Here is a 21,893-nt window from a genome sequence, read left to right as displayed (position 1 = left end):
GTGCTCTCTTTGAGAAACAGAATTGGACAAACAAAATAAAGCGATTAGTAACAAAACTGCAAGTAATTGAAAAATAAATCTTCTTAGCTGCTGTTCTCGGTCACCCATGAGCGCCGTTAATCATTTCCTTTGTCCCTCCATGAAAACAGAGGGACCAGAGTGGATTGGCCTTTCATTCACTGTAATGAGCCTGCAGCCTGTCAGGATGCAGATTATTTATTGATTCTTAATGATTTACATAAAATGGGCTGAGATTTTTAAAATTAAATATTAATGGTGGCGTAGGAATGGAAGAGTGTGATTTTATGATAAACACTCAACACAGAAAACAACTTTGCTCTGACCGTCAAGTCACTTTAGATGAAATGTGGTTTTAAATTATTAATTACTGATGGAGAGAAAACATCATGGATGCTTCAGGACTCAATCTTCCTGAAGACTCTTTATTGCTTTTCCACATTAATCAAGTGATGAATGATTTAAACTACAAACAAACATGTTGCTGTTTCCTTTTAACTCTTTAGGAGTTGGATGATCGAGTGTGTTTGTGTTTCCACAGAGGGAGCCAGAGATATTATTATTACAAAACTAAAATATCAAAAAAATGTATTCTTAGAATTAAATTATGTTGGGAATAAAAGGAATTATTAAAGTATTTAACTAATTTTGGAAACGATGTAACTGTTTTCAAATGATTAATGAAATTAAGAAATATAGAAAACTTTATGAAAAATTAATTTTATACATCATAACTTTAATGTGCGAGTTAATAAACACATTTAAATCTAGAATTCATCTATAAAACCACTACATATTTGGTTAAAAATAACTTTTTCTTAACAACCTTGAGAAGGATGCTATTAAATACCTTGCATTACAAATGTCGATTATTTATGTTGACAAATAAAATAAATTCATGAAATGTTGCAGGATGAAGCGTTTAATATGTTCTAAAATAAGTTCTTTGTATAAAATGTTCCATAGGAATTACATATAAAACCTAATTTAATTTTTTATGCATTCATTTCAAACTAATTAATGAAAAATACTTAAATATTAAAATCATTTTTAAAGTAATAAACAGATACATGCATATACAAAAAATACTACTTTTACTTTTAGAGATATTACAAATTAATATTTTTATAGCAACATTTTTAAAGTCAATGTTTAAAACTGGATGTAGAGCAGCCTCGTGAAACTGGGGCAGATTTACAGGAAGGAGCCGATAAACCGCTGAGTCATGTTTAGCTATCAGGGTTCTGTAAGTATTCACACCTGCAGGTCGGGATCTGTTTCTGTGAAGCAGAAAATGCAGCATTTTCCTGCTCAGAAAATAAACCAGAGCGCCTCCAACGTGGAGTTTGCAGTTTGATAACACGATACAGTTAATCCTGCTTAATCCGTCTTATTCAATATGCTTCTGTATCCAATGTAATAACAGGAAAAGGTCACACGTGCGTGCACCACAGAGATTATAAAATAAATAAAAGCTGACATAATTTCCAGGAAGTAACGATGTGGTTTTAAGAACTGCTTCAGCGACCGAATGCGGCCACGAATCACCAGGTGAGAAACACCTGGTTCATAAAGTACAGGTAAGGAAAAGTACTTACTTGTGAATCAATGAAACATTTAACATCTTCAATACATTTAGCTATTTATTGCTTAAATTCTCCAACTCAAATATTCTTACGGTGAGCAGATTTATTTATAAAATGACACCTTGTAGCCTTAGCTGTAGTTTGTAGATAGTTATAGTTTATTCCTGACTTGTTTTGTTTCTTTGTAGCTCATTAATAAATAGACAGCATGATTAGTATAATACCTCATTATAATTATTAATTAGCTCCTGGAGATTTTCACTACATTTAATTAAATTCTGAGTATTTTATTGATGTAAAAATAAACCTTCAACTGCAAAAACACAAAATTGTATGTAAAAACAATTGTATTGTCATGTATTTTTTTTCTACATTTAATGTAAATAATTTAGTACACATGAAATAAGACAAAACTAACAATCAAGTAACTTTTCAGAAATAGAAGATTTAATATTTATTTTCTAAAAAAGTATTTGTTCCATTATTTCATTTATAACAAGGGAAAATGTTTTGCTACAAGTGAAACTAGTACTCTTTAGATTAATATTAAGGAATTATTTACTTAAAACAAGCTCTGATATCTTGCTGAAATGTTACTTGAAAATGCTAGTTTTGTCTCGTTTCAGGTGTACTAAAATATTTGCAGTAAAAACTAGAAAAATGCCACGTAAGATTTTATGTTTTTGCAGTGCATTGTGTTTGAAGTTTAAAGACATAAAGTGGAAAGAAAAAAAACTTTCTTAAATTCATTGTAACTGTGTCGTGTAAACATTTATTATCAAGCTGTTTTATGTCTATTACCTTCTGATGGGAATTTATTTAACTAAAATGGGTCAATTAAAGTTATTAAATTGAGACCTGAGGGTGTCATCTTTGCTCTTGAGGAAGAAATCTTTGCACTGCAGTGAAGATGCTAAAAACTGCAGCAGTTCGCAGGCTGGCTGGCAGCAGTTTCCTCCTGAGATTTGCTCTCGCTGCAGCTTTCCACACATGAACAATGAGCATCGGGTCAGATTCACGGCGCTCCAAACTTCAGAGAAGATGGGAACTTTCCAGACATAGGGATGAAGACAAAAAGGAAAAAGAGCTGCAGGGCAGACAGGATGTGGAGGTGACAGCAGGGTGTGGATCTCACCCCAATTATCACAGAAGCCCTCGCTCTGCGCTTTTCGTCGGGTCACTGGGTTCACTGCCTGGGTCAATAAAAGCTTCACCTGTAAGGGAGGAGAAACCGAGTCCAGCTGCTGGCGTCGACACTGCAGGCGATCCGTGTTCAAGTTTTCCCGGCGGTCTGAACGGATCCATTTTACAACCCCGTATGGGGATTTTAGGTAGAGGGAAGAAAGAAATAGGGGCTGCACAGTGGCGCAGTTGGTAGAGCTGTTGTCTTGCAGCAAGAAGGTCCTGGGTTCGATTCCCGGCCCGGGGTATTTCTGCATGGAGTTTGCATTTCTGACAAATAACTCAGAAATTCTGAGATCTGTCTCAGAAATTTTCTATAAAAAACTAGATATCTTCCAAGTTCAAAAAGTCGAAAATTTGCAAAAAAAAATCTCTGAAATGTCTGAGTTTGAAAGGTTGATCATTTTCAAAGTTTGAACTCAGAAAATTTTCAAAAGTCAAAAATGTTTGACTTCTGAAACTCAGAACTTTCTTTTTTCCCCATCAAATTCTCAAACTTTCAAACTCAAAGTTTTTGTCTAGAATTTCTTTAGCGAATTTTTGACTTTTTTAAATCAGAAATTTGTAAGTTTTTTGTAGAATTCTTTTTTTCTAGCAAATTTTTTACTTTTCAAAAATCAGAAATAAAACATTTTTCCACAGGAATTGGAAAACTTGATTTGGAAAATTGACACGTTTCATTATAAAACTTATGAAACATAAAACTTAGAAAACGAACAAAACTGCAGGTATGTCTCTGTTCCTGGTGAACGTTTTGACTAAAACAGGTTTACTCTTCATGCTCACAGCGGGTAGAGTACGTAGAAATCTTTCTCCAGACTAGTGACACCTCATAATAAAACTATTTAAGTAAAATTACAAAAGTGTAGCATCCTAAAAGTATTTTTTCTAAAAAGTTACATGTAATTAGTTACTACCCAAGTCTGTGACTGGACTTCAGTAAAGCTCTGCAATTTTTCTAAAGTAATAAAAACACATTGCATTCCTCGGTTGCAGGAGAGGAAGAAGAATAAAGAAGAAATGATTTGAAGTTTTTCCAAGAATTGTTCTCTAATTTTACTCCAAATGATATTCACCTTCACTGCAATACAGAGTATTGACTCCTGAGAGCTGAATGCAAAAGCATGCCGCACTTATCAGTTTACAGCTTGCTAAAACCTTTTTATCAAACGTTAAAGTTCCCTCCATATCCACAGTCTGCTGTATTGATCTATTACATTAAATCACAATAAAATAAAGTTTGTGATTGCACTTAAAAATGGTTTAGCTTCTTTTTTAAAGTCAGAATAATTGCACATTCAGCAGTACAGTTCACTCTGGGGAGTTTAATTTGAAAGATAAAGCACCGCAACTCCGTGGCTGCCCAATAAGGAAACCTTGTTTTTGTTTCAGAAAGGAGGAGGAAAAAGGATTTGTCAATAAGGTTTACAATGAAAAGAAACTTTGTGAAAGAGTGCAGATATTAACGGGGAGCATCTTTGTAATGATGGGGAAGTTTTCTGGAAGACCTTTGAAGGTCAAAAGTAATTTAGATTCAGGCGATTCAGTCTGGCTTTCCCCCTAATTTCTTTGACACTGAAGAGTCGGAGGTCAGCGATAGCTACCAGGACACATTCCCCCACGAGGTTTCTCCTTTCTGCGTCTTTGATGAAGCCTCTGTGTGTGTGTGTGTGTGTGTGTGTGTGTGTGTGTGTGTGTGTGTGTGTGTGTGTGGATGTGTGTGTGTGTGTCAGTGTTAACCAGCTGCTGAGCTCTGCTCATTACTCATACAGAAAGCAGAAGAACCAAGGGAGCTGTCCTACATCCCAGAGACGCACACGCACAGAGAAACCTGAAAATAACTCGGACCGTCACCAAGGCCAGCAGAAACGCTGTTCAAACGCTTCGCTGTGATCACTGCAGCCGAAACAAGAACGCCCGAGGGCGGAGACGGGGCGGCGTCCTGAAAACCTGGACGTACCTCACTGCAAAAACACAAAGTCTTACTAAGCATTTCTGGTCTAGTTTTTACTGTAAATATCTCATTATACTTGAAATAAAACAAAACTAACTTATGGGAAAGTTTTCAGGAAGATTTGACTTGTTTTATGTCAATAGTTCCTTAATATTGATTAAAAAAAACTAGCAACTTGCAGATCATTTTTCCCATGTAGGTGGGAAAAGTACTCACAAATTGTACACAAGTAAAAGTAGCACTACTTTTGCATATTTTGCTCAAGTAAAAGTAAATTGTAGCTGTCCAAGTAAAAAAAGTATTTCATAAAAATAATACTCAAGTACTGAGTAACTGATGAAATTATCAATCATTTAATATTTTAAAATTATATTATCAGATGGACCGAAATATGAAGCTAAATGAAAATTTAGGTATTTTAAGAACGAAAATGACAATAATCCACACAACAAAATCAATATATATATATATATAATGATTACATATCCAATCTGAAAAGTGTGGCATGCATTATTATTCATCCCTCCATTAGTTAATATCATCTAAAGCCTTTTATTGGGCTAAAAAATAAACTCTCTGCCAGTATTCAGAAGACAATGTTACAGGAAGAAGTTTGTTTCTTTCATAATACTTTTCTAATAATTGTACACACTATATTTTATGACCCCTCTCCATAACTGGATTTATTTTTAGATTAAATTACAAAAATGTGAGTTTGTAATGAATAATTTAAGGTTGTACTGGATTTTACTTAGGGGTCCCAGAGTAAAGGGGGACACAAACCCTTTCAGATCTTATTTGAAACAATTTGAGAAATAAGATTCCAATAAAAATATGGGTTCTTCTTTCAGTCGAGTTTCATCAACTATAAACTAAAGAAAATTCTTACAATCATTGCTGACTTTTTGTTCAATCCCATCATCCTGGAAAACAAACCAGAACCAAACCTGAATCTTTAGTCTTTATTTCCAGCAGAGTTCTTGGACAGAATCTTGAAGTCCAGCAGCCGATCAATCATTTTTATGCAGTTAATCAAAAAAATCTTCTAAATCTGCTCCAAGGATTTCTTAAATATCAACCAAAACATTTTGCAGCCATTTATTTAAAACATATTGGACAGTTTCTAATGTGAAACAAAAAGTTTAAATGACTAAATATTTGTGGTGAGTTGGTGGCTGGTCGTCAATTTGAATTAGTGGTTTCCATTTAATCCAGTTCTGCTTCAGAAGTTTCAATTTCAGCTCATCATCCTCTTAACAATAATCCATAGCATCTCTAGTGTTTAGACCCAAAATTGTTTTCCTTCCACTTAATTTTCCATCAAATTTGCTTGCACTTTAAAAATCCAGCCGATCGGTCTTAGATTGTTCCTTTTTCTCTCATCTGTAAGCCATAATCATTAGCAGGAATAACCATGCTTAATTAAATGAATGCATTTTAATTAAAAAATTTAAACATTGATCATTTTGTAATTTGATTTGAAGCGGCAGTAATGCATCTTACGACGATAAAATTAAACACGTGTCAAGTAAAACCTCAACAGAATAAATACTGGGTTCGAAGCCCTCAATCAAAATCGAAACGTTGATGATTTGAAAACCATTTCCTGCAGGAGGATTGGACCAAGAGGAAGTCAGGAATGACTCAGCAGAACAGAAGAAACGAACAACTCGGCTGAGGCAAAGCAGTGCTGAAATAGTATTTTTATTAAATACTTCCAAGATCCAGGTTTGAAGAATAACAAAGCTATGATGAAGACCAACTAACACTCAGACAAACACTTTGATAGTCGGCAATTTATGGTTGTATTTCATTGTACATTGTGATCATGCAAAATAAAACGAAGCAAGAAAAATATAAATCCAGCGTTCATCTGAACGGGGGAGAGGGGAGAAGCGCAGCCCGATAATATATCATTACAACGCAGGGAAAACATCGAGGGCCTCATACCAAGATACGGCGCCGGAATCTTTTATTTTTTTATCCTTTTTTTTTTTTAAATCTTGTTTTATATTTTCATATCACTTGTTCAACATTCTGGGTGGATGGAATCTCAAAAGATGCAAATATCATATATTGACAGTAGCTCCATCCATATTTTGTGATAGAAATGTGTAACTGAAACATGCAAATAACTAGGTGTCGCAACCCGCACGTCTCCCAGCAGGCGCCTTGTAAAACCACCAAGGGTTGAATACACGGATAAATAATTAAGTCCTGATCAATATCCCTTGAGAAGTTTTTGTTGTCTTCACTTCCTCTTCCCTTTTTTTATTTTTATTTTTTCCTCTACATGTTTGTGAGGGAGAGTGCAGAACTCCAGCTTGGCAGATTGGCAAAACAACCAACCGACAACAGCAACATTAGTAATAATAATAAGAACAATAATAATATAATAATAAAAACTTAAAACCAGTAACACGGGAACAACAGAGAAAGGAACAAAGAATCGTTTCAAGAGCAGAGGGGCGAGGTCAGGGGTCAGTCAATCTGTCAAATGGAGATATCAGGAGGGAGGACACCTAAAGCAGCACGACGAGGGCGGCGCCGGTCACAGCAGCGGTGCAGATATGTTACAAAGCCTAAAAACACACCGCCCGGAGTGCGTGGGTGCATATGATATGAAAAGACGGCTCACAGCATCGTGGGACCAGGAGTTAAGGACACTAGTATCTTTAAAAATAGTTCTTGGAGTGTTGCTGAGAAAGAGAGAGGGGGGATTACTTCCATCTTGGCGTTTGTTTCTATTCCCTTTCTTCATAAACAGTCGTACGGCCATGGGAGCGCCTACAGGAGACCTTTAATTGGTTTATTTTAGAGGAATCAATAGCTCAAATATTTCAGGGTTGAGAGCTACGAATAGAGGAACAAGCTTCACCTAAACTAGAGCGGGGTTACAGAGGGAAGGGGTCCATTCCCCTAAATGCACAGGATGAGTGTCTCTTAGATACATGTACATATATTACACTTTTCTACATATATCTATACATACACTGTATTTACACAGTGATTATAAACAAACCAGGCCCTTGCAGAAAGCAGAGTAACGGGTTAAAAGAGGTTAATGAGGGAGAGGCAGCGAGCATACATGCAAAACGCAGGTGGCGACTTTTCATGGTACGGGCCTCCTGCTCCTCTTCCTCCCTCAACTGCATGTAGACACACGACGAAACGGGCTAGCTTCCAACGCGCACGATAAAATCTTTACTGGAAAAAAAAAGAAGAGCAAAACGTTCTCAGCTGATTTTTATTTTTTTTTAAAGGAGCCTGTATTATATTCAGTCAGAGCGAAGGAAAAAAAAAAAAAAGGAAAAGCACACGGATAATGACTCTTGTTCACGAGAACACAAATGGATCAGGACGCTAAAAAGCACAACGAAACACGTCGACTTTGGTTCAGACGCCCCCCTCCGCCAACGTTCCCCCGATCCCACAAACGACGACGACTTCCGATCCGTCGGAACAAACAAGAACACGAACGAAAACACAAACACGTAAAAAGCCTACACTAAAGTTCTACACTTTGGTGCTTCGTGTTTTTGATATCAAGTTTCTCTCGTCGTCAAGTTCTCAGAGGGAACCTGATTTTTTTTTTTTTTACTCTTTTCTTTCCCTCTTTAATTCAGTTGAGGAAAGATTTCCCTTCATGTCGACACCCAGGTAGCGAGGACAACACTTCCAACCTGGTAATCCCTAAATGTGTACAAAATCTAAGCACTCCCCCTCCGCTCCTTCCTTTTGTTTTCCCCAGATATAGATAAATGCTTGCTTGGGTTTTGGTGGTTTCTGGTACATCTAGCCATAAATTTACACAGTATAGTCATAACTCATACTCATAAACTGTCACAAGTTCAACTGTATATCCTCTCCTCCCCAGGGACATGTCATCTCGCGCAGGCAGAAAAAAGATGGCTGCCAGGGGAGGGACAAGAGGGCAAAGATGCACCCTCCAGTCAGGCGCCAGATGCATGCATCATCATCTCATGGAGGGGGTCGGGGTTGGAGAGGCGGGGTCCTCGTGTTCAGCCGGCCCCCAGCAGGTCAAAGGAGGGTCGGGGTTGGTTGGTGACGTGGAGAGGGATGCGTTCTGGCCCGGCCGGGCTTCCTGGCACTATCCAATCCACGCAGAGGACGTGCCTCTGAAAACACGCTCGCTGAAAAAAACTGCCCCCCAATAAACGCGCTCCAGAGGACCGGAGCCTCAGGACCGCTGAGGGAGAGAGGCAGAGCGTTCAGCGGTCAGACGAAAATAAAAAGGCAAAACTTTATTTGAAGGGTTGTGGATAAGACCGAATGATGAACATGAAGGAGTTTTTATGAAGGTCATGGAAACGTCATTCGGTAAACAATGACACTTCTAATGCAAAGTCATTGTTTACCAAATAATGCAAAGTTAGCACTTTTAATGCAATTTTTACAGTAACTTTAAAAAAATAACTAAAAATTTAAAGAATTACAGTCATAATTTACAGAATGACACTTCATAAACATTCATAAAAACTCCATGTTCACGACAGGCGTTATGTCATATTTATGACTGTGTCATATCACTTTAAATAAAGTGTCAGTCAAAACAATGCTTTATAAACATTAATAACCATTATAATGATCTAAACCAGGGGTGCCCAAAGTGGGTCCTGGAGGGCCGGCATCCTGCATGTTTTAGTTCTCTCCCTGGTACCAACAACTTCTTCATCAAGTCAATGTTCTTCTTAGGCCTTTTAACGAGCCATCATTGGATCCAGGTGTGTTAAACCAGGGAGAGAACTAAAACACTCAGGATGCCGGGGCCCTCCAGGATCCACTTAGGGGACCACTATACAGAGTGAAGCAAATGAGAAAATTATGGCAACGGCAGAGATGTTCACAAATCTTGTAGAAGTCTAATATGGTTTGTACGTTTTTCACACAGTAAAATTCTAGCACTTTAAGGTAATTTTCAAACTTTTCCAAAATCACAATTTGAAGATAAAAATAATACAAATAAACTATATATATATATATATATATAAAAAAAAGAGTTTCAATTCACTATTTATAAAATTTATTACTAGGGGCTGGCCGATCGCCGATTACTGATCTTTTAAAAAGCCCAACTTACCGATTCCGATTTTGGCCGATACCATTTTTTTGTCTGAAATGTTGCTCAATATATCAAGAACGTTGCTGAATTGGCAACAATGGGGTAACTATTGTTAACTGCAAATGTGCAAACATGACCTGGTCGGCCAGTTTGTCAGTCAAACCTTTATCATGGGAGTAAAGAAAAGCACAGTGGTTGATTTTTAGACCTTTGCCGAAGTTGGTAACATCGGTGGATAAGATCGGCTTCACCTGTAAAAATCGGCCGATCACCGATCTCCCAAAATTAAAAAAAATCGACATCGATAGCTCGGCTGGCAGATAAATCGTTGCACCCCTATTTACTACATCTAGTGATAGCATAAAGCTTTCTACAGCAGAAACACTAAAATACAAGTATACTAAAATAAAACTAAATTTTATGTTTTGAAACGTCTCGCTCACAAACTCTGCACGCCTCACTGATCCAAGAACAAAACACTAGTTTAACAAAAAACCTCTCAATTTCAATAATGTATAAATTTCAAGCCAAACTTCATTGAAACTGCACAGTCTGTACCTGATCACTGTAGTGGTGCAGCCGGTGCTCCTGAGCAGTGGAAGTGAACATTGAGCCACTTTCCGTCACGGCGGTGCCACACCCGGGTCTCCTCTGATTGGCTGGAGCGAGGGCGGCCCGTGGAGTCCACGAACTGCGTGAGCCGGATGTAGGCGATGCAGGCGGCGTCCTCGCCGATGAGGTGGACGTGGGGGTTCAGCAGGGTGGTGTGCACGGGCTTGTTGTTCTTACTCAGCACTGGACAGATAAAACACAAATGTGATGATGGTTTTACAGGACATGATTCACGACTTTGGCTGATCAAAACCTGAACTTTACATCACTTACTGGGAATAAACTAAATAATTTTAGAAGCAAAATGTAATCTACAGGAAAAATAATAATGTATACATTCTGCACGTCTGGAGAACACTCACAGTTTTCAAAGTAAAACTTGTGGAAGTCCATGCCTTCCACCAGGTTTCCCAAAGCTTCGGGTTCAAAAGAGGTGAGTCCAGGATCACAAATCCTCCTAAAGAAAAAAGGTCAAAGCTCGAATAACAGCAACAGAAAACAAAGACAACAGCTACAATTAAAATTACACGACACGCACTGAAAATGAGCGTTAAGTGCAAAAATCTAAATAGTTTGGCTGTTTGGAATAAACTGATTACACAGGATCAGTTGACGTAACGAAATATTAAGAATTTTAGATAAATTCAACACCAAGTCTCACTGCAGTCAAAACGATTCACTCTCTCTTGTGAATAAAAATCTTCGTAAAAACACACCTCATTATCCAGGAGGTCAAAAACTCAACAGGTACTGCAAGATGTGCAGCAATAATTAATGAAAAGCACAATATTTTAATCAAATGGCACTGATTTGCTCAAAACTATATAAATAAGACAAAAGAGGGTTTGGTATTCTGTTTTCTTGTAGCAACAAATCAAAACCAAAATTATTCAGGGAGATTTAGCAGCAGAATGTCTGGAGGAGAGAGACTTGTCGTCTACAGTGAAGCACAGCAGCGGCTTAGTGATGCTCTGGGACTGCTTTGAATAGCAGCGTGTACAGAAAACTGCTACTATCCCAAGCATAGGGAATCAATAACAATATACATCACAATAGACACAAGATCAGTTATCAACAGATAACCGATAGAATATTCATTAATTTCACTGAACTCTGATCTAGAACCACACAGCATTCTGGGAAACGTAGGCAGAGGAAAGACGTTCTCATGGTCAGCTGCTAAACTAAGGTTTCTAGCTTCAACTCACTCATTCACTCGTTGGTTACCTAGCAATTTTTCAAGAAATCACTTTCAAAGCCATCTCATTTATTACAAACAGCTGTTCCTTTGCACAGTTAGTCAATAAAAGTATTTTCAGTTGGGAAACTATTTCCCATATCTTAAAAGAAACTGCAGCACTCACGTATAAGCATCAAAATCTCCATTGTTGATCGCTTCAATCAGCTGCTCCGTTATCTTGATTATCTCCTGTTTACGGGCTGCAGAAAGGAGAAACACAGAAAGTAGATGGAGGGTGATTAAAAGCCACATGGGGAATTAGTGATGTTTAACTTCAACCCGTCACACCAAAGCGGCAGCTTCTTCTCTGCAGCTTGACCACATTATGGCAAGTTGCTCAATTTCAGTGGAGCACACACTGGCACATTTCTGTCTGTAACCGCCTCAGCTGACAAGAACAGCTAAGCTTAAGCCTCGAGTCCGAGCGTTTTTGAATCAGACATCCAAAAATAAAATATCAGAAGGAACGACTAAACAGCGCATCCAGTCAACTACCGATAAACTTGAACTTACCCACGATGAACCGACAGACGAAAAGAAGCTAGCTAGCTAGCAACGGCAAGTAAGCGCCTCGTTAGACATAAATAAGTACACTCATTGAGCGCTGAATCATGCGTTGACGTTGCCGCCATCTTGGATGTGGGAGAGTGGAGTGATCGGAGGAAAATGTTATGTGCTCAGTTTACTGGTGTTATCTATGTTCAGTGACGTAGATTGATTTTGCCCCCCAAAATAACCCCCTGATGTGCTAACCGTTATACAGTACAAACTACATCATTACATTTCACAAATAAGGATGAACGAATACACATGTACGTTGTGTTTACGTAGGGTGACCAGACGTCCTCTTTTTCCCGGACATGTCCTACTTTTCAGACCTAAAAAAAATGTCCGGGGGGAATTTCAAAATCGTCCTGGATTTTGGTCAACTGCCTCAAAACACATTACATAGCTTACAGTGCATTGTGATTACATTGCCACTCCGTTCCACTACTCCATTCCAGGTTTCTTTGTATGGCAAAGAAATCGGTAGCACATGTGTGTCCGCCGATTCTACCCACACCCACCGCCCCCGCTCGCCGCCAACAAAAAAAGAAGTGTCCTACTTTTCAGAAACCCAAATCTGGTCACCCTAGTTTACCCATAAAAACAATTTTTACGAGCAGGATTTATGCTTTATTTATGAATTTTCAACTCGCAAATTCCGTGAATTGTCGCGGCGAAGCCAGTTTCAGAACAACCAAGAACTATTTTTTACGCAACTAAATTTGCCCTAAGTAGGGTGACCAGATTTGGGTTTCTGAAAAGTAATACGCAATACAATGTAATCACAATGCACTGTAAGCTATGTAATGTGTTTTGAGGCAGTTGACCAAAATCCCGGACGATTTTGAAATCCCCCCCGGACATTTTTTAGGTCTGAAAAGTAGGACATGTCCGGGAAAAAGAGGACGTCTGGTCACCCTAGCCCTAAGTAACTACTGTTATTTGCTTAGCAACCCTTTCTCATACCGTGTATGTTTGCTAATGAGAGCTAATGGAAACAGCTGCATTAAATACCAAAGGAGTTTGGCAGAAGCAAGTGGTTGATTTCCCACATATGGAAAAAATGCAGTGGAACAAAGACATGTCAGGTATTTCAGCACAAGAGTCTAAAAACAGTAGCATCAGATTCCTGTTTGTGAAATGAGTGTCCATTTAGTTAATGACTCAAAAAAGCAAAAATACTGAAGGGTACAATGCTAAAATCAAGACAATCGAGGCAAATAAAAATCAACAGGATTCCATTGTATTGATTACCATTATTAGATTTGTATCCTTTACAAAATAGAAGAAAAAGTCGAGAAAACCAAACACTTTGACAAAAGTTTCACAAAAGCTTCATTCTTTCCCTGCCCCCCAAATTATTTATACCTGGAAAATAATGAAAGCAAACTCCAGAATTTAACACTGCATAGGAATCCTGCCTCCAAAAATCCCTAAAACCCATGTTGGAATGTAAATAGAAAAACATCCCCTCAGCATGATTCTGCCATCAACATGCTTCACAGCTGACATGGTGTATCCACTTGACAAGCAGGGCCTCGTCACGTGTGTCCTCCTGTCCCAGAGACTAAGCTTGTCATTCAGATTAAAGTTTCTTCTACGGTTTCAACAGACCAAACAATTTTCTCCTGATATGAAAACATTTAAGATGCGTTTCTGCAAAATAAAGGTCCTCTACAATGCTCATGTGTCCACTTTATCATAAAAGTGCATCTTCATGACCCATAAGCATTAAATCCAGGTGAATCTATAAATTGGCCCAAACATTGCACATTAGTTACTAGCAATATTAAAGCAATTGGTTCACGGTAAGATCATCATCTCTCAATGAGATATGTCGAATCCCTCTAAATAAGACAAACATACATGGTGAGCAATAAGGCCACTAGAATAGTGCAATAATTTCTTTCTAGTTTGGTCACAATTAGAGGCCTGGATGCACCTGCTTTGATGAGTTCATCAAGGCAAGTGATAAACTAAGCCTTCACAAATTAAAAATACAGTGGATTGAATGGGATGCAGTGTGAGGTAAAGAGGCGATGTGCTAAAAATAAAACCTCTGACAACTGCAGACGCCGCAAAGCTGCATGCGGGAGTTGTGCTGGGCGAAGAAAGGTTATCTGCGTTGGTGGCAAGTTCTAAATTATTTTATTAGCCCAATTGTAAATAGCTTACACAGTTACAAAAAATTATTCTCGACTGCCTTTCTATATAGAGACCAATGGTTTTCATTCCAAGATCTTTCCAGTCAACTGAAATTACTGCAAGTGGACTTCAGACAAGTTGCAGAAGCAACTGAAGAGTAGTCCGGAGAAACAGGACTATGACTATCAATGGGAGTGAACACTTGGTTATTGTTTTGAACGTTTACTTTTCTTTGGAAATTTAGAAAAAAAAGTCTAAAACATGTTTTCACTCTTACATTATTGTCTATTTTGTGTAGATTTAAATCCATCCATTGTGTTTCCCTTAACCCAAATTGGGTTGCTGGGGCAACAAGTCCAGAAGGGAACCCTCAACATCCAAGCTCATTCCAGGGGGTCTGAAGGCATTCCCAGGCTAGAAGAGATATACATCCCCTCAGCAAGTTCTGGGTCTTTTCTCAGTTGGAGGTGCCCAGAAAATCTCCAAAAGGGGACGCTCAGCGGGAGGCATCCTGATCAGATGCCTGAGCCACCTTAACCGACTCTTTCGATGTGGAGAAACAGAGGCTCTACTTTAAGCTTTTACCTAATGGCAGACTTTCTCACCCCATCTCTAAGGTTGAGTCCAGCCACCCTACAGAGAAAGCTATGATACATGTCCCACGACCACAAGTGAGAGTTGGACCATAAATGGAGAGTTTTGCTTTTTGGTTTTCCACAAGAGACCGAAGCGGAGCATTACTGCAGACGAAACTCTAATCTATCTGTCTGTCTTCCCAATCTATCCTACCTTTTAAAGAAAAAAACTGGAAAACAAATGAGGGCTGAGATTATTAAGTTAGTGATGAACTAATTGTTAACTAGAATACAAAGACCAGGGGTGCCCAAACATTTTAAGACCAAGATCTACTTTTTCTGTCACCAGCCGCTTGATATCTACCTCATAATATGAAGATATAAAAATTGTAAATAAAACTATTGGATATTTGCATCTAAAACGGCCATCAGTTATATCAGAAATATTAAAGTGATAGAAAATCTAATGGAGTTTCTTCCTCAGTGATATTCTGAGACTAGGAGGAGGTTACTGGTTTCAGAAGCTGGTTGCAAACCTGAAGTCAGCAGGAATTATTTAGTGATGGTAGTTCTGAACTTTGGTTTGATGATCTCAATATGAGATATTTCAGACTGACAGGAGGAACCGCAGAGCTCTGTTAGGTCAAAGCCACATCTTGTGAAGTTGGGATATTTTTCCTCCAACAGTTTTCAGAGGAATCACCTCAAATGTCGGACTGGATTTTATTTCAATGTCATTTGTGAATGTTAGCTCCTCGTGTTCAACAGTGGAGCTGTAAAGGTTTAAAAAGCTTGTCATTTTGGGGAAAGTTCCATAATCAATATTTCCACTAAATAAGAGACAAAAATAAATGGCATGTTTGACAGAGGAAAAGCATTTCAGACTCTGAGCTCAAAGCAAGATGCCAGAAAACACCAAACTAATATAACTAAATATTAGACAATTAATTTAATTTCACATAATTACCTCGGTAGAAGGTAGAAGAATTTGTTTGTTACTTGATGAAATATATTTGTCCTATTTGATGTTTGTTGTGAATGACATACTCACAGACGAACGAGGTAATAATCCAAGTTTGTCGTTTATTGAACGTTCGGAAGCTACAGCGGCTGTAATGCGCCACAGCAAAAGTAAACAAAGATAAAACAACGTGAAAAGGTGATCAACTCAAAACAGAGTGCCATCTAATCTGGAGCTGATTTTTTACGTTAGAACCTTCAGCAGGATGTCATTTAAATAAGCTTTACAGTTTGGGATGGATGGATGTCTACCCTGCTCACGAAGGGAAACTGCAACGTTCAATACTTAACTTTTTACTTTTACTTTTTGTACCTTTTTACTCTCCGTCTCTCTCTGTCACGTAAGCACACCCGTTGCCATGGCAACCACCTGTGTCCCGCAACCCGAGCAGAGATTACGTTAAAAACATCATTCAGAAGGTAATGCCCCGTGGTGCATTACCTTTGCTTTATGATACCAGGTTTTCAGGCTTGATATTCATTAATAACAGCTCTACTGAACACAGCGATGGTTGATTAGCAAATTTAAACTGTTGCTCTGCTAGTCAGTCGGTGTTTTTTTTGTTAATTGAACCGAAATGCACTGAATTGCACAACACCTTGTTGAAACAATAATTACCGAGATCAATAATTTGAACACATTTTGTTGATTTTTTTTATTCTTTAATAAAGTTTCAAACGTTTTGTATCTTTGAATATTTTGATAAGCGTGTCAGAAGAGAACGCACTGGTTTCAGGCTCTTGGCGGAGTTCAGTTTATCACCCACTGCTGAAATCGACTCAAAACCTTCCACGATCGGCGTATTGAGCACCCCTGACATAGACTAAAAAAAGGCTGATTACTAAAATAATCATTATTTGCAATCTTAGAACAAATGTAAGGATATGAATCATTTCTGGTGACGCTGTATATATTCTTTGTTTTTATAGTTTGGGCGGGGGAGCCTGATTAAAGAATATCTAAACAGAAATCCAATAATTCCAAGTCATAATACAACAAAGAAAAATGAAGCAAAAGAACATGACACCAGGGGGTTCAACACTTCACTACCGCACTTCAGAGAGGAAGCAGCTACTGAGAACAGAAGGCAAGTGTTGCTGGGTTAGGCGGTTAGAGAAAGGTGCTCTTACTCAGCTTAGTGTTGCTGTTAGTAGCGACAGTGCTGCCCCCTAGTGGAGCGGAGGGGATGGAGGACTGTGATTGGTCTGAGTCCGGGCAGGAGCTGTTGCCCGTGCTGTTCCATGCCATGCGCTTTACATCATGCGGTGGAACTGAAACACACAATGGATGGTGAAACATACATGTTGATGGACAGCAGGGAAGATGAAAAGCAACGTGCGCACACACTTCATGCAGTAAAATAAAAAAAACTGAGGGGGAAAAGGTGGATGTAGGGCTGGTTTCCAATAGAACTGGTAGGAAGTAAAGCTCCAACTTAAGTTGATGAGAGACATTGAGATGGGTAACATGAGAAAGAGATGATGGCAGGAAGAATACAGCTCTAATTGTGATGTTTGTGACTACTTTACTCATAATGTTCGTATAGATTAATGGAGCTTTCTCTGATGAGCGGTAGCATCAAATGCAGAAGAGATCGAAGCCATTGCTTGTTATTAGCTTCAGCTACGCCTACAGGGAGTCGGCATGTTATAGTAAGAAGGCAGAAATGGAAAATACAACTGAGGAGCAAAAGCAAGGAAAACATTTGGTATTTGTTCAACAGCAGGAAGAAGAGCACAACAAAAAAATGTAAGGAAAGATTCAGAGCAGAGAGGAGGAAACATTAAGAGGAGGAATCTTAGAATATTAAAGGAGCAAAACATGTAAATGAGAACAGAGGGGAGACTATGTGAGCACAAAGAGAAACATGATGCTCTGCTGTGCAGCGTTCCAGGAGAGTCAGACGGGCAGTGGGCCGAGAGGCTCAGCTACAAGGTAAGCTGGACCTCCACCGGATGACAGGAGGACATATGCAGTGGTCACCAGGAAACACACACACACACACACACTCTTCAAGGTTCCCACAGTGGCCAAAAATTAGAGATATACAACATTTTTTGGACTTTTCTTAAAGCCGGTGGATTACTTTTGGTTTGAAATAGTGAAGGTGGCCCTGCTCTTTGATAGTTTTCAATAACAGGAATGCTTTAATGACAAAAAACTAAAGCATTTTAAATGGGGAACTCTTCGAAATGAGCCAGTTTATTTCAACTTGGATAAGAGCTGCCCAGCGGACAACCAGTGACATCCTCCACAAAGAGGGCAGGCCACCAAATGGTTGATGCAAAAGAAGATGCCTGTTCAGACGGATGCATCCAAGCAGCTTATTGGAAAGTTGAGTGTAAGGAAAAAGGGAATAGTGAAAAAGGTACGTAGGCAACAGGGATAACTGGAGCCTTGAAGGAATTGTGAGCAAAGGCCATTTAAGAGCTTCAGGCATCTGCTGGTCTAAGTCCACCAAGTCGGAGCAGTCGTCTGCCAAGAAATTTGGACATCAGAGCAAAAAGTAGCAGGGCCGAGCTGTAGAGCTGCAGTAACTCATGCAAAAGGAGCCGTGATTGGGCGTGCTGTTGTGGCGTAGTGGATAGTGCGACCCACATTAGGAGGCCTTGAGTCCTCGACGCAGCCGTCGCGGGTTCGATTCCCGGACCCGGCGACATTTGCTGCATGTCTTCCCCCCTCTCTTTCCCCCTTTCCAGCCAGCCTACTGTCATATAAGAGACACTAGAGCCCACAAAAAGACCCCCTGGTGGGGGAAAAAAAGAAAAATGGAGCCCTGATTAAGTACTGAATGCATTCATTGTACAGTAAGTTAACCTGCTTTTCATTAGCAGTTTCACATTCATTCATAATGTTTCAGTTAAAAATTATGAATCCATTTTTATTCGTCTTATTTCAATTTTCTGATTAAATAAACTGGGTTTTCAAGAGCTGTAAGCCATAATCAATGTATATCGCACTAAAGATTTTGTATAAATTAAAATACACGTAGCATGTATGTGTATTTTATTTTTATTTTTTTCCTTCTGAAAATCAATTTTCTTACATGGTCTAGTTCAACTTTTTTTAAATAAAAAAATAAATTCAGCTCAGCCAAATTTAAACATGCTAAAATCTAGAAAGATGACATGCTACTTTGTATTTTGATAGACCAGCTACTCAAGAAGAATTTTTAGGAGGAAAAGTTTCTAGGAGAGGAGAAAACACACACACACAAAAATGCTTTTTTTTGCTAAAGGTGACCTTGAACATGTTATGACAGGTCTGTGGGCTATACAAAACATGTTCATTACATTTTCTTTGCACAAAATCATTCTTAGATGAGATTTTAACTGGCCAGTTCTGCCTATTTTCAGCCCCTTTCAGAATGAGCTGCTTTATGGCCGATTGTTATTTTAAATCCAAATAAGTTTCTCCTGGCCACGCCCCCAATTCAACGTTTTCACTCGCATGTGAAAATAGCTACAATTGTACAACTATATATGTTTGAAAAGCAGATGTAGAGCCTCCCACACAACCAACAAGAATGCAGCAAGTGGTTTCTGGATGGTAAGTCAACAACAAAACTTTTTTTTTTTCCAGCAGCCATTGTACAGCTCATACAGTGGAAAAACCAGCTAACCAAACATGCTGGGATTTCGCTTGGGTTGCTAGCTGATGTGCTGTCTTTGGCTGGGGTTGCTTGGTAACGGCGCTGTGCCTGTCGACTGTGACTTTACAATCGGGAAGTTTTTGAAATTGTTCATTTTACAGACACCAAAAAACAGCGTGGGTGTTTTTTTTTTAAGAAACAGTTGAGACCCAAACTGGAGAACAAAAATTTGTAAAATGTAGATTTGGCAAAACAGGTGTCCTTTAATATTAACACATTATTTAAGACAACTTCACTGCATGTATGCAAGGAAAAGGAAGCTGAGGTTTTCCTGTTTTACAGAAAAAAAGGTAATAGCAGTGGGGGGGAAAAAAATCCAAGTTGCAATAAACTAAATGATTAAATTCTTTGACATCAGAATCTGATTGAGTCCAGAAAGAGAACAGTTTAAAAACCTGTGGGAACCCTATAAAAAAGTAAGGCTTGGTAGATCGGAGTGTGAGCAGAGCTCAAACATGGAAGACGTCTTTGCCAGTGCTACAAGAAACCGAGGTGGGAGTGGGAGGAGTAGGTGTCAGGTCCTTGCAGAGGGGACAGGGGGCAACCATAGCTTCTCTTTGCCATAGATAAACTTACTGGCAGGTGAGCTTTGAGGTGAGGGCAGAAGAGGGGGCATCTCCTCAGCAGCGCTGCTCTGACTCAGCGCCGAACTGTCCGCTAGATGTAGCCAAACACACAATAATTACAAACACACACATACGACAGGCACGCTTAGGACCGCAACACACTTGCCGATCACTACAGTCAAATACACACACTTCACTAAAAAGGGAGAAAGAAAGAGACAGTGAATGAAAACAGGGAAAGGGAATAAAACACTTGAGTACCTTTCCTACCTTTCATTTCCTCCTCATCGTTCGTGGCGTTGCTCTCTGTTGACCCCTGAGGACCAAGAAGAGGAACAGACAGACACTGAAACCAACGCAGGAAAGATCCAGGAGCGAGTCAACCAGAGCGGCGCCGTGTTCCCACCCAACACAACAAAAGCATTACCTTGACTCCATCAGGAGGGTTGTGCACCACTGTGCTCTGAGATTCCTGTAGAGCAGAACAGAACAGTCAGTCTGACATATTTTTGCTCTGAAACAGTGCGTCTCAACTGGGTTTGAACCGGCCCCAACTATTTTACCTCCGCAACACCTCCACAGTCTACAAGGCATTTTTAGAGTGAAAGACAGTTTAGGTTGGTAAAATTACAGATATCTGAATCCACTGTCAAATATATATATGTGTACATTTCATCCTTATGCTGTAAACTTGTGAGCCACTTTCACAAAAGCATCTCTGTTAGACCCCTGACTCGCCAACTGAGGTTATCACAGCCTCACCTCTGCGGGTCGAGGCAGCGATGACTTTTGGTTTGAGCATCCAACCAGATACAGGTTCCACAAAAATAAACACAAAGATTTGGAAATAATTTCCAACGAGAACAAGAAGCTGGTGAGATATACAATTTAAATTTGAAGCATTCGATTAGCAACAGGACATCTGCCATTATCATAAAAAAAAGGGGTATGGAAAGACTTTTGACTGGAGGTGGGTAGTTATCATATCCTTTATCATTTATGGCGCAAATTTTTCTTCATAAGAATTTTGATTTAATTTCCATTAATGATGTTTAAAATCCCAAAACATTGTGGTTGTTGTTGCTGACTTCTTGTCAGAATTATTATTTTTATCATTTTCTCCACTGATTGTTCAATATTACTATCAAATAAACTGAGATTTATGATTAAATGCAGTTGCCGAGTGCAGTTTAGTCATACAAATCACACCTTTTTATGCAAGCAGTGTCCTAAATAACAAGCATTGTTTTTCCAGAGCAGTGTTTGTGTTTGCTCTTCCATACAGTCACAGCAACACAAGGAGTGATAAACACACTTTTATCATGATCGTTAACAGTACCACAAAATATTGTGGTAAAACTTTAAGTCCATCTCGGATCAAAAAGATCCTTTACACAGAAATAGGTGTCTTGCAATGTAAGTGTAAACTTAAATCTGGCTCTTGTAGAAAAGAGTTTTTAATCTCTACATTATATATATATAAAAAATCTTTGGTTACGGGGAAGGACCAACGGTAAAATTCATACCAATATGATGAGTTAGCTTCAACAGAGTTAGCAACCATACTGTTCAAGAAACCCAGTCGTTTATGAGGACATGAGAAGTTTCTCAGGTTAGAAAATTTAATTTTACTCCATTTTATCTCTATTGGCCCCTTTTCAATACAACTAAGCATCACTTAAATTATTAACACCACCCTCCAACTGTTAAAAC

At 38.8% G+C, this 21,893-nt stretch overlaps 1 protein-coding gene across 22 annotated transcripts in view; it reads right to left on the bottom strand.

Moving 5' to 3' along the window:
* Positions 1-6,425: 6,425 nt before the first annotated feature.
* Positions 6,426-21,893, bottom strand: part of LOC122823381 (calcium/calmodulin-dependent protein kinase type II subunit gamma) — a 58,918-nt gene continuing 43,450 nt past the window's right edge. For 4 of the 22 annotated variants that reach the window (XM_044102936.1, XM_044102940.1, XM_044102938.1 and 1 more), the window contains 8 exons: positions 20,608-20,652; positions 20,442-20,496; positions 20,191-20,271; positions 17,093-17,233; positions 11,800-11,875; positions 10,798-10,892; positions 10,382-10,618; positions 6,426-8,950 (listed from right to left, as the gene is read on the bottom strand). In XM_044102936.1, the coding sequence (XP_043958871.1) occupies positions 10,386-10,618; positions 10,798-10,892; positions 11,800-11,875; positions 17,093-17,233; positions 20,191-20,271; positions 20,442-20,496; positions 20,608-20,652 (726 nt within the window). In that variant the 3' untranslated portion in view covers positions 6,426-8,950; positions 10,382-10,385. The remainder of the gene's footprint in view (positions 8,951-10,381; positions 10,619-10,797; positions 10,893-11,799; positions 11,876-17,092; positions 17,234-20,190; positions 20,272-20,441; positions 20,497-20,607; positions 20,653-21,893) is intronic. The other 18 variants (XM_044102952.1, XM_044102957.1, XM_044102954.1 and 15 more) reach the window with 7 other exon arrangements.

The sequence above is a fragment of the Gambusia affinis genome, linkage group LG20, assembly GCF_019740435.1.
Source record: "Gambusia affinis linkage group LG20, SWU_Gaff_1.0, whole genome shotgun sequence".
NCBI lineage: Eukaryota > Metazoa > Chordata > Actinopteri > Cyprinodontiformes > Poeciliidae > Gambusia > Gambusia affinis.
Note: the sequence above shows the minus strand (reverse complement) of the source record. Positions and strands in the feature narration are given on the sequence as shown.